The sequence below is a fragment of the Eumetopias jubatus genome, unplaced genomic scaffold (assembly GCF_037043125.1).
Source record: "Eumetopias jubatus isolate StellerSeaLion01/CBP00866 unplaced genomic scaffold, mEumJub1_p1.0 scaffold_8, whole genome shotgun sequence".
Lineage (NCBI taxonomy): Eukaryota > Metazoa > Chordata > Mammalia > Carnivora > Otariidae > Eumetopias > Eumetopias jubatus.
In genome coordinates, this window is record NW_028274814.1 from 84968885 (window position 1) to 84986322 (window position 17438).

At 43.5% G+C, this 17438-nt stretch overlaps 1 protein-coding gene across 4 annotated transcripts in view; it reads left to right on the forward strand.

Moving 5' to 3' along the window:
* Positions 1-17009, forward strand: part of HSD17B6 (hydroxysteroid 17-beta dehydrogenase 6) — a 62589-nt gene extending 45580 nt beyond the window's left edge. For all 4 annotated transcript variants that reach the window (XM_028110958.2, XM_028110960.2, XM_028110959.2 and 1 more), the window contains 4 exons: positions 6770-7101; positions 8804-9062; positions 13251-13414; positions 15927-17009. In XM_028110958.2, coding sequence (XP_027966759.1) covers positions 6770-7101; positions 8804-9062; positions 13251-13414; positions 15927-16144 — 973 coding nt within the window. In that variant the 3' untranslated portion in view covers positions 16145-17009. The remainder of the gene's footprint in view (positions 1-6769; positions 7102-8803; positions 9063-13250; positions 13415-15926) is intronic.
* The last annotated feature ends 429 nt before the right edge of the window (positions 17010-17438 follow it).

Here is a 17438-nt window from a genome sequence, read left to right on the forward strand (position 1 = left end):
CTCTGATTCACTTATTTCACTCAGCATAACACCCTCCAGTTCCATCCACATCGTTGCAAATGGCAAGATCTCATTCCTTTTGATGGCTGCATAATATTCCATTGTATATATATACCACATCTTCTTTATCCATTCATCTGTCGATGGACATCTTGGCTCTTTCCACAATTAAACTGGACCATTTCCTTACATCACACACAAAAATAGATTCAAAATGGTTGAAAGACCTAAATGTGAGATAGGAGTCCATCAAAATCCTAAAGGAGAACAGAGGCAGCAACCTCTTCGACCTCAGCTGCAGCAACTTCTTCCTAGAAACATCGCCAGAGGCAAGGGAAGCAAGAGCAAAAATGAACTATTGGGATTTCATCAAGATAAAAAGCTTTTGCACAGCAAAAGAAACAGCCAACAAAACCGAAAGACAACCGACAGAATTGGAGAAGATATTTGCAAATGACATATCAGATAAAGGACTAGTATCCAAAATCTATAAAGAACTTATCAAACTCAACACCCAAAGAACAAATAATCCAATCAATAAATGGGCAGAAGACATGAACAGACATTTTTCCAAAGAAGACATCCAAATGGCCAACAGACACATGAAAAAGTGCTCAACATCGCTCGGCATCAGGGAAATCCAAATCAAAACCTCAATGAGATACCACCTCACACCAGTCAGAATGGCTAAAATTAACAAGTCAGGAAACGACAGATGTTGGCAGGGATGCGGAGAAAGGGGACCCTCCTACACTGTTGGTGGGAATGCAAGCTGGTGCAACCCCTCTGGAAAACAGTATGGAGGTTCCTCAAAAAGTTGAAAATAGAGCTACCCTACGATCCAGCAATTGCACTACTGGGTATTTACCCCAAAGATACAAATGTAGGGATCTGAAGGGTTATGTGCACCCCGATGTTTATAGCAGCAATGTTCACTATTTTTTTTTTTTTAAGATTTTATTTATTTATTTGACAGAGAGAGGGGACACAAGCAGGGGGAGTGGGAGAGGGAGAAGCAGGCTTCCAGCAGAGTAGGGAACCTGATGTGGGGCTCTATCCCAGGACCCTGGGACCATGACCTGAGCCGAAGCCAGATGCTTAATGACTGAACCATCCAGGTGCCCTACTGTTCACTATTATAATTATGTGCCAAGCTGAAGAGTTTTGACTTTATCTGTGGGTGACAGGGAGCCATGGACAGGCTCCAACAAGGGCATGGCATGGTCTGAAAGCAATCTCCTCCTTCACCCAAGACCCAGTTGGAATTCGAGAACCAGATAAAATTACTAGAAAAAAGAAAGTGCTAACTATTGTAGTGATATCTGAGAAGGAGGAGAGATAAAAGGCCTTGGGGATTGTCTGCTTGGTCCCTGGTGAGCTCTGAGTTTCCGGAGAGGGATGAGAATGGGAGATGGAGTACAAGGGGTTGGGGAACCCATGGGTGGTGAGACAGTAGAAGACCTGTGTATACGCTCTTTGAATATTTTGACCACATGGGGTAAGAGAGGATGGTCATTTAAAGGGTGGCAGGTTAGCATGGTTTCAGGGAGGAGGAAAGACAAAAGAGGGAGCCCAGAGGACAGACAGACAATATAGAGACATTAGAGCAGGAATGGCCTCAGGGGACGTGGCAGCCCCTGAAATGAGAGGCAAAATGTGGGTATGAATTAAGACTGTGCAGGCCATTGGTTTGGAAGTGAGGAGGATGAGGCTGAGGTTGTATTTTGGCAGGGAGGCAAGAGGTGAGCTCATCTGTGGACGGAGAGCCCGATGAACATGAGGTTGGGAAATTGAGAAGGTTGGAGAGGATTTGGAACGGGTGTTATTGGGAACACACACACACACACACACACACGAGGGAAGGGTCAGATGGAGGCAAACAGAAAGTCTGCCTTGTATCAATAAAGTCCAGATAAGACAGGGTATCACTTGGTGTTGTGGCCTCTCTCTAGTGCCATTTGGCAGCTGGCAATGAGAGAATGTGGATGGGACGCCAACAAAATGCTCCTCAAGTGGCTGGCCGTGGGACCTACACTGAATAAGAAAGTAAATGAAGCCATAAGAGGACTGTAATAATAGAGAGAAGGAGCAAAGGAGGAGGAAAGAGACAGGGAGAGGTGTGGGAAAGAAGGGAAAGAGCCCTAAAGATACGAAGGGGCTGTAGTCAGAGGGCCGTTTCAGCTTTCAAGATCTTCGTGGGAGAACAGCTTCAAATGATGGTGAAGACCAAGGGTGGCGAGGCTCAGGCCTGAAGTAAATAGTAGATCTTAATTTATGCATTGTGATTGTGAAGGTGTTTTCTGAGTTCAACTTCAAAACTCAAAGGAAATTAACCAGGTGGCATCCTGTGGATGAGAAAGAGACTGACAATATAGTGTGAGAAAGCTAAGTTCTCATTACCATGACAGGAAGTCAGTTGAAAATGTCTAGGGGCGCCTGGGTGGCTCAGTTGTTAGTTGTTGAGCGTCTGCCTTCAGCTCAGGTCATGATCCCAGGGTCCTGGGATCGAGCCCTGCATCGGGCTCCCTGCTCAGCGGAGAGCCTGCTTCTCCGTCTCCCATTCCCCCCACTTGTGTTCCCTCTCTTGCTGTCTCTCTCTCTCTCTCTGTCAAATAAATAAATAAAATCTTTAAAAAAGAAAAGAAAATGTCTAGAACCAATAAATCAAGAAATAGTAGTGTAAATATATAAATCTCCATTCTGACACAGAGCCAACGGCCAAGAAAGAATTCTTGAGACGTCTTTGGTGCAAAAAAGGTGTTTTTTTTAAAGCACGGGACAGGACCCTGGGGGCAGAAAGAGCTGCATTGGGGTTGTGAGGGGTGGCAGTTTATATACTTTCAAGTTGGGAGGGGATTAGGGATAGCGTAAGTCTCTAAGAAATTTTGGAAGCAAGGTTTCCAGGAACTTGAAGGGGCTAGCTATTGTTGGGAAAAGGTCATTTATTGCTGTCTAGTCAAATCTTAGTCATGAGACCCTTCAGATGTTTATCAGTGGGTCATAGGCTTGGGGGATGATTGCCAACATGTATCTTGGGGAGTAGAGAGAAAGGAAGTTTCCAAAGGAATTTTTATATGTTAAAGTAGACTTACAGGGTCCTGGGGGTCAGGCCAAGATTGCCTTTTGCCCTTGGGAAAGTGTCAACATTGAGGCAGCTGAATCCCTAGAGGAACGTCACTTTGTTTCAAGGGCTTGTCAATGGGCTGTAAGTAGTAAGGAAATTTAATAATTTTTCTTCTGCCTTTGTTTCCCACATCAACACTCTCTACCAGGAGATAGCATTAGATCCCACAGGTGAAAGGTTCAATCCTACAAGTCTGCCCCCATCCCCCGCCCCAGCCCCTCCTGCAGATGCCAGCTACCAGCCCAGGTTATCACCCGTACTTCTGACTGACTGGCTACACATTGGAAGTTCCAGTGATCCCCTTTTGGGGTTCTATTAATTTGCTAGAGGCCCTCACAGAACTCACAGAACAAACTGAAGGTCACCAGAGGGGAGGTGGGTAGGGGGTGGGTGAAATAGGTGATGGGGATTAAGAACACATTTATCATGAGGAGCACTGAGTAATGTATAGAATTGTTGAATCACTATATTGTACACCTGAAACGAATGTAACACTGTATGTTTACTGGAATAAAAAAAAAAACCCACAGAAATATTTTATGTGCTAGATTACTGTAGGTTTATTACAAAAGGATATAACTCAGGAACAGCCAGATGGAAGAGATGCATAGGGCAAGGTGTGGGGAAGGGATGCAGAGCTTGCATGCCCCCTCCAAGCATGTGGCTATCCCCAAATCTCCATGTATTCACCAACCTGGAAGCTCTCTGAACCCCATTCTTTTGTTTTTTTTTTTTTTTTTTATGGCAGCTTCATTACATAGGCATGATTGATTTAAATCATTGGCCATTGGTGACTGGACTCAATCTCCAGCCCCTCTCCCCTTCCCAGAGGTAAAGGAGTGGGTGGGACTCATTCCAACCCTCCGACCACATTGTTGGTTCCCTCATCCTTAGATGTGGCCTCAAGGTAACCTCATTAACATAATAATACAGCTTTGTTCTCCTCACTTAGGAAATTCTAAGTATTTAAAGCATTGTGCCAGAAATGGACAAAGACCACATATATATTTTTTATTATAAATCACAGCGTCACAACACTTCATTCCCCTGTAGCTACTGCATTCTTTCTTCTCCTTCCCCAGACTCCTTTGAAATGAGTCTTTTCTTGGCTCTACTTCCTGACCTCCAGTCCATCCATCAGCTCACTGCGGGCTGGCTTCTTTACTCTTAACTCCCAGAGTCTAGTGTAGATCACTAGTAACCTGCTAGTATTCAGTGGATCTCCGTGTTGCAGAGTTGATCCTCCATTAAGCCCCTCTTCCCTTGGCTTCCTTTGGCTTTACTTTGACTACTTCTCTGGCTCATTCTTCCTGTTACTCTTTTCTCCCTTTGCCTCCCCCCTCCCCCCCCGCCGAGGATATTTTCACTTAATCTATCTATCTTTATCTAACAGCATTTATCTAACCACACAGCCCCGGCTGTGTGCCATTCACTGCACCAGGTGCAGATGAATACATAGCCTGGGCTCACAAGGGCTTTACAGTCTAAAAGTGGAAGGAAGCAGTGTAACAAGTTAGTGGGCGTCATGATACACTCAAGCGCAGGCTGCAGTGGGGATGTCAGGGAGGCAGTGGTCCATTTTGTTAGACCAGGGGTCCGGTTAAGAGGGGTCAGGAAAGTCTTCTGCCTGGACCACTCTTCCCCTGCTTTGCCCTGAGCTATACTTCATCTCTCAGTGCTCATCTATAAAATAATGTGGCAGTCATGGAAGTGTGTTGCTCAGATGTTTTTTCAAGACAGTCAGCTTTGAGGAGTGCCGTTGACTCACAGCCTCCATCTGTTGCCTTTGGATCTGCGATGGCCTGTATACTGCGGCACGCTTCTCCTGGGCACCCCCAGCCAGTAACCGAGCATGGTGGCAGCAATGGAGCCCAGCCAGTTCTGCCCAGTGTGGGATTCTACTGGGCAGTCTCTGCTCAAGGGCCCCCCATTGGCCTGGCTGATACTTTCTCAGGGTCCTGCACTTGAAGGAGCTTCCTCTCAAACCCTCTTTCTCCTTTTAGAGGTGTCAGATCTGCATTACCACCTACTCCTGTACTCTCCCCTTTATCCTCTCATGGTATTGTCCCCCCCGAATCACTTGCATGCCTAAATGTTTTGGCATTTGAACCTAACACGGGGATATGACAGGACCTGCCGTACAGTGCTGTTGTGAGAATTGAGTGAGTTAATATATGTGAAATGCTTAGAAAAGGGCCTGGTACATAGCAAATGTTATGCTATTGTTGTTGTTAGCTATTATTATTACTATTTTATTATCCTTTAGATCTCAACTTCTATTTTACTCTCTCTAGAAACCTCAGATCTCCCTAGAGCGCTCCAGCAGCATCTTGTCCTTGATTCTATTCCATCGCTTTGTTTTCTTGTTGGCCTTCACACTTAGATGGTGAATTCAATGAATAATGGAACCTTGTTGGGCTTACTGTTGTTTATCCGTGCCTAACATTGTGTCTGACTCATAGTAGGTTTTGAATTGATGTTTGTTGAATGAAAATGATGATTCAGCGGAGTATTAACAGATGAGTGTTATTTGCCAAATGGATGAGGGCTGGGAAAGAAGGAATGTTGAGAGAATTGTGTACTGGGGCATGAAAAGCCTGTGGGGTACTGAAAGCTGCTAGTTAGGATTGAAGAGTGGGGTGCAAGAGAGATGTGGCAAAAAAGAAGCCTAAGGACTAAGTCAAGGGCCAGAGCACTGGGATGGCCTGAATGCCAAGCCAAAGAGTTTGAATGGCATAGATTCACCTCATGCAGGTGTCATGATGCAGGTCTTATGCTGGCCTAGTGGGCTCACACCCATCTTTGATGGTGTTTTATGTCCTTATGAATCATATGTTACTTCACCCAGCGCTATAGATTGCCCCCAAATGGTGGCTGTTTCTCTAGAACTGCATGAAGAAATGTAGGCATCTCTGAGCACTCATTTCAACAACGCATCTGATTGGTCTTTATTTACAAACTGCTTTGGCTGCAATATCTCACCCAAACAATTGGGTCTCTTAACAGATCTCTTTGCCTTCCTCACAGCCCTGTTAAATATACCTTCCCCTCCCACTGTGAGACAGATCTCTCTAAAGCTAAATCTGCTTATTTTACTCCTCAATTTAGTACCTCCCAATAATAGCACACTCTGGTTGCCTACAGGATAGTGTCCAGATTCCTTAGTGTGGCCCACAAGGAACATCCTGGTCTGAGCCTTCGTGGCCTCTGGATGCCCTGTCCTGCACCACGTTCAACTGCTTGTAGGCATCAGGAGGTTATGCTGCTCATCACTTCTTTCATATACACACTGTTGCTGCCTGGAATGTTCTTCATCCGGGTCTACTTTTTGAACTCTTCGCTAACTTACAGGAAGTAGTTCCAAAATCATTGCTTCTGTGAAGCCATTTCTAACTTTGTCGGCAGTGGGTCCTATTCCTTTGCAGCCTCATTAGACTCTGTGTATGCTGTTACAGCACCCGCCACACTGCATGGCGCTTGTCTTGTTACCTCCGATCCCCTCTGGACTGAGGCTCTGTGAGTATTGGTGACTGTGGAGTCCCCAGCACTGGGTGCAATGCCTGGCACATAGTATATACTCAGTAGATAACTGGTTAAAGAGAAAAGGACAGAAGGAAATGAAAACTGTTCTCTTTCTTTTGAAAGGGAAGGAGGTCCCCTCACCATGTGGCTGTCCGTGGCGGCCCTCGTGGGCCTGTACTACCTCCTGCGCTGGTACTGGGAGAGGCAGGTAGTGAGCCACCTCCAGGACAAGTACGTCTTCATCACAGGCTGTGACTCAGGCTTCGGGAACCTGCTGGCCAGGCAGCTGGACCTGCGAGGCTTGAGGGTGCTGGCCGCGTGTCTGACGGAGGAGGGGGCCCAGCAGCTGAGAGACCAGACGTCAGACAGGCTGGAGACGGTGATCCTGGACATCACCAAGACAGAGAGCATCTCTGTGGCCGCGCAGTGGGTGAAGGAGCGTGTGGGAGACAGAGGTAAGGAGAAATAGTTTCTCCTTTCATTCATTCAACTTCATGGGCATGAAGTTGTTAAAGTTTTTCTCTCTATATGTAAAATCTCAAAAGCAGGCCCTAAAAGGCTGTCTTTTTCACTTGAAGGATAGTTGTGATCTTTGGTGGTGTTTCATTTCCTTAACAAGGTTTACCTTGAAGAATGAGCCAAATAGATTTGAAGCTATTACCCCACTTTTGCCAGCAGAGTATTTATAACCAAGGTTCTTTTATGCTTAAAGAATTTTCAAGGTATTCTTTTTTTTTCTTTTGAAGATTTTGTTTATTTATTTGACAGAGAGAGACACAGTGAGAGAGGGAACACAAGCAGGGGGAGTGGGAGAAGCAGGCCTCCCGCAGAGCAGGGAGCCGGATGCGGGGCTCGATCCCAGGACCCTGGGATCATGACCTGAGCTGAAGGCAGACGCTTAACCAACGGAGCCACACAGGTGCCCAGGAATACTTTTAAATGGTAGCCAAGGGGAGAAGAATCAGTTTCTTAAAAATACGATGAAAATTCGGGGCGCCTGGGTGGCTCAGTTGTTAAGTGTCTGCTTTCGGCTCAGGTCATGGTACCAGGGTCCTGGGATCGAGTCCCACGTCTGGCTCCGTGCTTGGTGGGGGAGCCTGCTTCTCCCTCTGCCTGCTGCTCCCCACTGCTTATGTGCTCTCTCTCTCATTCTCTGACAAATAAATAAATAAAATTTTTTAAAAAAATAAAGTTACATTTAGCATCCATATTTCATATTATATGTCTTATAATTCTGGTATCTAGTGTCTTTGTGAATCTTTTTCTGCTATTGATTCTGCTGGTTCTTGCATTTGGTGTTTTGTTTCCTTCTGTATTCTGATTTATGACAGTGAACTGCCTTGACCACCTTGAACTTAATTCTTGGCTTGAGATTTTTGGACCATCCAGATAGTGGGAATTTGGCCACAAACTCTCATGAGGGATGGCTTGTGGTTATGATTCCTCAGGGTTGATAGGGTTGATTCTTGCTGCTTCTCTACAACACCAAAGTTCAAGGTGGACAGTTTTACTCTCAGTCCTTTGGAAAGACTTTCTATCTCACCCTTAAACTGATAGCATAGCCATTAAAGATCCCAGTTTAATGAAAAAAGTATTTTTTATTAGAATCCTTACCTTAGGTGGGCCCTGGACTTCATATCTTATTATGAATTTTTTTGAGGCTATAAATACTGAAATTCAAATTCACACTGGTTGGCAAATTCCCTCAAATCAAAAGCTGGCATCAGTGTTCTCTTTACTGTCTCTGGATTCCTGCCTTAGTTTTTTTTTTTTTTAAAGATTTTTATTTTTTTAAAGATTGTATTTATTTATTTGAGAGAGAGAGAATGAGAGATAGAGAGCACGAGAGGGAAGAGGGTCAGAAGGGAGAAGCAGACTCCCTGCTGAGCAGGGAGCCCGATGCGGGACTCGATCCTGGGACTCCAGGATCATGACCTGAGCCGAAGGCAGTTGCTTAACCAACTGAGCCACCGAGGCACCTCCCGCCTTAGTTTTTGCCCTGACCTTTCTATACTGTCTTGTTAACTGATATATATATAAGAACATTAAAAAAATATATTTTGTCTAACATTTTTAGTTGTCAGCAGGAAGATGGATTAAGGTAAATGGTCTGTCAGTGTTGTCTGAAACCAAACTTCTGCTCTGACTTTGTTTTAGGACTCTGGGGCCTGGTCAACAATGCAGGCATTTTTCACCCACATTGCTACAGTGAGTGGCTGAAGATGGAGGACTATATGGATGTCCTCAAAGTGAACCTCATTGGTTTGATTGAGTTGACCTTGAGCATGCTTCCCTTGGTGAGGAGAGCACGGGGGAGGATTGTTAATGTCTCCAGCATTCTGGGAAGAATTGCTTTCTTTGGAGGAGTCTACTGTAGCTCCAAGTATGGAGTAGAAGCCTTTTCAGATGTTCTCAGGTAATGCTCTTAAGTTAAAACAAAAGCAACAAATATGTCTTAGGCACTGTGCTCATTGCTTTTGCCTACATTATCTTATTTCATTACTCCAAAAATCTTGATTTGTAGATATTATTACTAGTCTGTTTTATATAGGAAACTGAGGCTCAGATTTAAGTCTCTTTACCAAAGTTCACCTGCCACTACCTGGATTTGGCCGAACTGTGTTTTGACCCTAAGTCTTTATGTCCTGCCTCCACATCACACTTTTCATTCTCAAGATTTATCCTTGATAAAATTTCATTTCTTGGGGCACCTGGGTGGCTCAGATGGTTAAGCATCTGCCTTCGGCTCAGGTCGTGATCCCAGGGTCCTGGGCTCCCTGCTCAGCAGGGAGTCTGCATCTCCCTCTCTCTCTGCTGCTCCCCCTGCTTGTGTGCTCTCTGTCAAATAAATAAAATCTTTAAAAAAAATTTCATTTCTGAAGAGAAGATGACTCTCTTCTTTCCTCCTTACAGTGAGCCTGTCCTTGTCTCTCTATGGTGACTTTCTTTCTCTCTGGGCGCTCATCTGCTTTACTATGTATGTATGTATGTATGTATGTATGTATGTATGTATTTATTTATTTATTTAATTAATTTATTTATTTCATTCTTTCTTTCTTTTTCTTTTTCTTTCTCTTTCTTTCTTTCTTCTTTTCTTTCTTTTCTTTCTTTCTTTCTTTTTCTTTCTTTCTTTCTTTTTCTTTCTTCCTTCCTTCCTTCCTTCCTTCCTTCCTTCCTTCCTTCCTTCATTTCCTTCCTTTCCTTCCTTTCCTTCCTTTCCTTCTTTCTTTCTTTCTTTCTTTCTTTCTTTCTTTCTTTCTTTCTTTCTTTCTTTCTTTCTTTCTTTCTTTTTTAAAGATTTTATTTATTTGACAGAGAGAGGCACAGTGAGAGAGGGAACACAAGCAGGGGGAGCGGGAGAGGGAGAAGCAGGCTTCCCGCTGAGCAGGGAGCCCGATGCGGGGCTCGATCCCAGGACCCTGGGATCATGACCTGAGCTGAAGGCAGACGCTTAACGACTGAGCGCCCCGTATATCTCTTCTTTATCTGAGAACTTCTTTTCTTAGAACTTCAGTTTGCCATGGCCCATAATGGCCCTGCCTCTACCTCCTGGCTTTTTTTCATGCACTGTTTCAGCTTTGTGTAGCTCTATCTGCTGCTTCCTTTTTATATTTCCCTTTACCTTTTCCTTCCTAAGAGGGAGGACTCTGTTAGCTGTGTTTATTTTCTGTGTGTGTCAGGAGACCTGTTCTGCGACATTTTTGTGCACTTATTATGTGCCAGTTACTGTTGCGAGTATTTTACATCTCACAAGTCATTTAATTTTCATAGCAACCCAATGAGGAAGGTATTATTTTTATCATTATTGTATGTGTGAGGAACAGGGGTGCAGAGGTTAGTAAGTTACCATGGTCACAACACAGGTAATAACAGGCAGAGCTGCTCTCCAGTCCTTAAGCAGGGCTCTCCTCCCACCAAGTACCGTCTCTGGTCCAGTTAGCTGGGGACATGATGGGGTAGTCATATGGCACAAAATATTGCTGCACAGACTCCCCGTTTAGCAGGAACTGACTTTAGGGCAGTTTCACACTTGGGAATGAGCTGTGAATGTTTTAGGCACCGTGTATTAGCTTCCTATGGCTGCTGTAATTTTTCTTTTTTAAGATTTTATTTTTTTAAGTAATCTCCACACCCAACTTGGGGCTCGAACTCACAACGCCAAGATCAAGAGTTGCATGCTCTGTCAACTGAACCAGCCAGGCGTCCCATGGCTGCTATGATTTACAGTGTCTGAAAACAACACATATTTATTCTGTCACAGCTCTGGAGGCCAAAGCCTGAAATCTGTGTTATTGGGCCAAAATCAAATTGTTGACAGGGCCAGGTTCCTTCTGAAGGCTCTAGGGGAGAATCTGTTCTGTGCCTCTTCCAGCTTCCCTTCACAGGGCTGTCAGCATTCCTTGGCTTGTGGCTACATCACTCCAGTCTCTGCCCCTAAGTTCACATTGCTTTCTTTTCCTCTGTGGGTCTTCAAATTTGCCTCTGTCTCTCTTATAAAGACAGTTGTGATTGCTGGTGCCTGGGCGGCTCAGTCGGTTAAGTGTCTGCCTTTGGCTCAGGTCATGATCCCAGGGTCCTTGGATCAAGCCCTGCATTGGGCTCTCTGCTCAGCAGGGAGTCTGCTGCTCCCTCTCCTCCTTGCTCATGCTTCTCTTGCTATCTCTGTCTCTCTCTCTCAAATAAATAAATAAAATCTTAAAAAGATAGCTGTGATTACACATCGAAATTATCTAGCATAATCTCCCTGTCTCAAGATCCTTAATTTAATCACAACTGCAAAGTGTCACATAAGGTGACATTTATAGGTTCCAGGGATTAGGACCTGGTATCTTTGGGGGCCATTATATAGCCTACCACATGCCATGACTAGTAGATGTCTCTTATAATATGCATATTGTATTATCTGCCTAGGAAGGGAATAGGGAAATAATTGAGGAAGTCATATGAGTTGTCACCATGTGGCAGGCACCTTGCTTGGCTTCCAGCCTAACTGACCTTCTGTCTGCCTCCATGGGGCTGCTGCCTGCTGATTTACCACCACTCACGACTGGTGTCTCAGACCCCTTGACTCATTCTCAGACCAGGAGTAAAGAATGTCCTTCCAATGTTCAAATCACAGATTCCTTTAGAAAATTCTCATGTGCTTTAATTATGCTAAGGCTGAATAGGGAAAGGAAGTTCTGTCCCACTTATGAGCTGGAGTTTTAAAGGGAATGCAGGTGTCTTGGTGTGATGGGAATCACCGTGAGGAAGCTACAAGGGGAAGTGGAATTTTAGGGCAGAGGCGCTACTGGCTTGCACGGCCCTCTCTCTTCTCCAGCACATATGGGCACCTGGAGAGTCTCTGAGGCTCTACCATGGAAGGTTTTAGATTTTGCTTTGATAAGGGAGGCTTTTCCTTTAGAAAAGTGGTTTTCAACCTCTAGGATGTGTCAGAGCCAGCTGGATGGATTATTCACGCAGATTGTTGGGTCTCACCCCCCAGTTTGACTTAATAAAACTGGACTAGAGTCCAATAATTTGTATTTCTAACAGGCTCCCAGATGCTGATGTTGCCATTTATCTGGGGACCACACTTTGAGAACCACTCGCCGCTTTAGAGGGTCATGATGCTTTGTGTTTTACCTTCTTCTGGACCATTATTTCAAACATTTCTCCTTGACATCAGCTTGGGCTTCACCTTCTCCAGTGAGGCCACTTCAACTTCTAGATTAGGGAACACCCCTCATCACTGTCCCCTAAACATCTGGAGTATACCTCTCCTGTGGGACACAACGGCATCTTATTTCACTTGGTGAAGGCAGCACTTAGCACAGTGCCTGGTACATACCCAGCCCCTGAGAAGGATTTTGGAACTGTTTGTTGAACTAACCTGAATATTCTAGAATGACCAATGACTTGTAATTTTCATGGCCACCTCATATTCCATTAATGGTCTCTTGTAGTCTTTGAATACATGGTAATTCTTCAGAGGCCCGTGCTCTTGAAGGTCCAGTTCCCACTACCTGGTATTCTGCTCTCTCTTCCCCTTTCTTCACTCAGAATTTTCCTCTTTATCCTTCAAGCCTCAGCTGAAACATTCTCTCCTCATTGAAGCCTTCCCTGACTCCCTCAGAAAATCTATCTGCCTCCTCCTGTCTACATATGTAGCCCCTTGAACACCTCTCCGTTATAATTCTGAGTTGTGTTACAATTATTTGCTTACTTGTCGGATTCATCCACTGTGAATGTTTTGAGGCTAACTGAGCCTTAATTTTCTGAGATGTGCATGTAAGAAGCTTAGCACAGTAGCTGCCATAAAAATGCTAACTTTCCTGATTCTTCCTTGTATTCTGCATGGCTCTACAGTCTAACACATGGTAGGGACTCAGTAACTGTGAAAAGAGTGGATGTAGAATTGAATGGTTATGGTAGTTTGTGTAATCCTGTCCCAATTTTTGGACCTAGGGATATTAAAAAATTTTTTTTCTTTTCCTCTCCATTTCTTTATCCTTTAAAATATTCAGTAGAGATGTTTTTATACACTTGTTTTGTTTTCCTCCCTGAGAGCATTGAAATTGTGTCTTCCAAGCAAAAGAGTTAACTCAGGGGTTTTTATTTTCAGGCGTGAGCTTCAACATTTTGGGGTGAAAATCAGCATAGTTGAACCTGGCTACTTCAGAACCGGAATGACGGAATCACAGCGGTGCTTAGAGAAACTAAAGCAAGCCTGGGAAGAAGTCCCTGTGCATATTAAGGAAGCCTATGGACAGAAGTTTTTTGATACCCGTGAGCTTTTCTTGGGATAGGATAATGGCTAACCTTGCCTGAGAAGGGGAAAAGAGGGTTGGTGAAGAATGATGAACAGGTCCTCTGAGAACAAAGCTCCTTAAACAAAGCCTTCCCAGGACAGGAGGGGTTTGGGAAGGTCCCAGTGCCCTCATGGTTGGCTTGGTGATGGCTGTCATGGCTGAGGAAGAGGTTATATGGACAGCCTAGGGCCAAGGCCACATGAGCGCTAGGGAGGTATTACATGGTTAGAGGCCCAGAACCTCTGGGTGTGCCCCTCTGTAGTTTGGTGGGGCTGGTGTGGGAGGCCCGCACAACTGAAGTACAGGCTTCAGTATTGTCTACCCTTTTGGTAACAAAGGGCCCAGGCACAAACTCCATGTCTTACTGTGGGAGGAGAGAGGGTATGTGTGGGCAGGGGAAAGTGGGTGAGGACCAGCTTTGCAGCGCTTTATTGGCTGTGCCCAGAGACTGGACCCCATGTGCAGCCCTCAGGAGCTTCATGGGAGTGAGATGGTTCAATTTCTTTCTTTTTTTTCTTTTTTTAAAGATTTTTACTTACTTATTTGACAGAGAGAGACACAGTGAGAGAGGGAACACAAGCAGGGGGAGTGGGAGAGGGAGAAGCAGGCTTCCCACGGAGCAGGGTTCCCAACGTGGGACTCGATCCCAGGACCCTGGGATCATGACCTGAGCCAAAGGCTGCCCAGTGACTGAGCCACCCAGGCGCCCCTGGATGGTTCAATTTCTTGTAAGAATGGCATTCTTATGACCTGGAAGAGGAGGCAGTTTGGGGGTGGAGGCAAAGCAGTCTTTTTCATAGAAGTAAGTCATGCACGTTGGTGTGGGGTTCCATCTCCCTGGGGGCAGTGATGCTTTTTCTTCACACAAAGGAGTCAGCAGCTTGCCAAGGCCAAAGGGAGCAGCTCTCCTTTCACAAAGGGACCTGTGATGGGTGGGTAGCAGCGGCTCTGTCACTGGCTTTGAGTGATACTGTAGTCCTGAGAAAGAAAGGCAGATGGAAGTGCAGACAGAAGACTCCCAACCTACAGCACTGTCTTCTGGGTGCATTAGGCCTAAGAGGGTCACCGATAGCAGAGGGGAGAAAAACTGGATCAAGAAAAAGCTAGCACAGAATGGTGCCTGAGCCTCTCAGAACTCATAGCAAGCTAGGGAACTACAGTTCCCAACATGCCAGAGGGCCAGCCATAGTTGTAAACTCTTTCCCATCTAAGGTTTTAAACTGGGTATTAGGGACTTTTTCCCCCTTCTGGATACATATAGTTTGACAGTAGAAATTAAGAGGGAAATAGAATTTATTGTAGTGACTATACATCAAAGTATATATAGATATAAAAGGATATATATATTTCATGATTTAAAAGGAGTTGAGGGGCACCTGGGTGGCTCATTGGTTAAGCATTTGCCTTCAGCTCAAGTCATGATCCCAGAGGTCTGGGATTGAGTCCCATATCGGGCTCAGTGGGGAGCCTGCTTCTCCTTCAGCCTGCTCTGCCTGCCACTCCCCTTGCTTGTGCTCACGCTCTCTTGCTCTCTCTCTGACAAATAAAATCTTTAAAAAAAAAATGAAGGGAGTTGAAATTGTTCATAGAGTTATTATCAATATAAAGTTGTTAGTAAGGTATTTTTTATTATTTTTCTTATTAGTCTTTGAGAATTGGTGTGTATTTTACACTTACAGCATATCTAAACTTGGATGCTAAATTTTCCTAGGAAATACTTCATCTGTACATTAAGAAAATTTAGAGTTGCCACCAGCATTACTTATAAGAATAAAAAATACCTTATTAACAACTTTGTATTGATAATAAGTACTGAAATGATAGTATTTTGGATATGTAGGATTAAATAACTGTATTATTAAAATTAATTAATTTCACCTGTTTCCTTTTTTTAAAGTGACAACTAGAAAATTTAAGATTATATATGTGGCTCTCATATTTCTGTTGGATAGCACTGTAAATTATTTTCATCCATGGACAACTCCAAAAATACTAAAACATTTTCCAGTAATGGATTTGAGTTTTAAAATTAAAATTAATTAACATTTAAAAATACAGTTTTTAGTCATACTAGCTAAATTTTAAGTGTTCAACAGCTACATTTGGCTAGTGGCTATCACTGGGAAGCATAGATCTGATCAGCCTAATTCTTGTAGAAATTAAATGTAGTTAGGCTTCTGTGACTGGGTATAACAGGATCTTAACATTAAAATACAAGGAATAAGATTGGGGCACCTGGGTGGCTCAGTCAGTTAAGCATCTGCCGTGGCTCAGGTCATGATCCTGTGGTCCTGGGATCGAGCCCCACATTGGGCTCCCTGCTCAGGGGGAAGTCTGCTTCTTGTTCTCCGAGTCAGCTTCTCCCTCTCGCTCTGCCTCTCCCACCACTCATTTTCTCTCTGTCTCTCTCAAACAAATAAATAAAATCTTAAAAAAAAAAAAATACAAGGGATAAGATTGCTGACCACCATTTCTCTTTTTGTATACAGATTACGATGGTGTTAAACAAGGGCTGTTGAAATGTAGCACAAACCTGAACCTGGTCACTGACTGCATGGAACATGCTTTGACATCTGTGCATCCCCGCACTCGATATTCAGCTGGCTGGGACTCTCTGTTTTTCTTCATTCCTCTATCTTATTTACCCACATCACTGTCAGACTACATATTGACTAGATCTTGGCCCAAACCAGCCCAGGCAGTCTAAAGAAAACTGGTGTGATGGCTCTTGAAATGAAGAAGACAGAAGTCTGAAATTGATAATTAGTGTCTCAGTAATCCTTATTAGGAACTAACATGTTTATATTCCAGATATCCAAAGCTTATTCCTTGAGGTGATGAATTTTTACTATTTTAAGCATTTTTGATGAGAATATTTCCAAAATACATCATTCTTTGACTATGAAAAACAGAGTAGACTGAAAACAGTTCAACTTGTTTGGATATTATTTCCTTATGTAAATGAATAGTTCTGTGCTATGATACACTATTGCTCGAGGACTATTGAGAAATAAAGGGCCTGTGTATCCTTATTTGTACTATGGTACTTGTTTTTTTTGGTACTATGGTATTTTCAGTAAATATTTCATTTTGCTTTCTTCTCTCTGTCAGCTATTTTTGACGATGTTTCTTCCTTGTTTAAAAATAAATGATTTTTAATTTTGTAAATTAAAATAATATACACACACATAGTTAAATGTTCAGTTAATACTCAAAAGCTTAAAAATAAAAAACAGCAGTTCCCCACCCTTCATTGCTGCTCCTCAGAGGTAAATGCTTTCAACTTTTAGCTATTGCTTCCGATATTAACCTCTGTATTTCTAAATAATATACTGTTATTTCTTGATTTATTAAGTTTAGACATTCTCAGTTGATTTCCCATTAAGAAAAATCCCGTTGAGGGGCGCCTGGGTGGCTCAGTCATTAAGCGTCTGCCTTCAGCTCAGGTCATGATCCCAGGGTCCTGGGATCAAGCCCCGCATCGGGCTCCCTGCCCCGTGGGAAGCCTGCTTCCCCCTCTCCCACTCCCCCTGCTTGTGTTCCCTCTCTCGCTGTGTCTCTCTCTATCAAATAAATAAATAAAATCTTTAAAAAAAATCCTGTTGATTTTCCTATTAGTTTATTTATACCACTTTCCTGACCATTTCCTGTATCCCCGTATTTTTAATAAAATCTTATTTTTAGTAATTAATAGTGTTTGCATTGTTAAGTATGTGAATATTGCTTACTGTTCAGTCAAGTATTTTTCCTTTATAGTACCACTTTTTTTTGTTTTAGAGTTAATTGTTGCTTGCTTTTTTACTTATACTGTTCTTAATATACTTTAATTTTTTTGGTTCTCTCAGATGGCAGAACACTATCAGTAGTATTTTTAGATAGTTAAACAGGTTATCCATTCCATTTCAACTGGTCCAATACAGGATCACGCTTTGATTTAGTTGTTATGTCCCTATACTCTCATTTAACCGATAATAGTTTCTTAACTTCAAAAAAAAAACTTT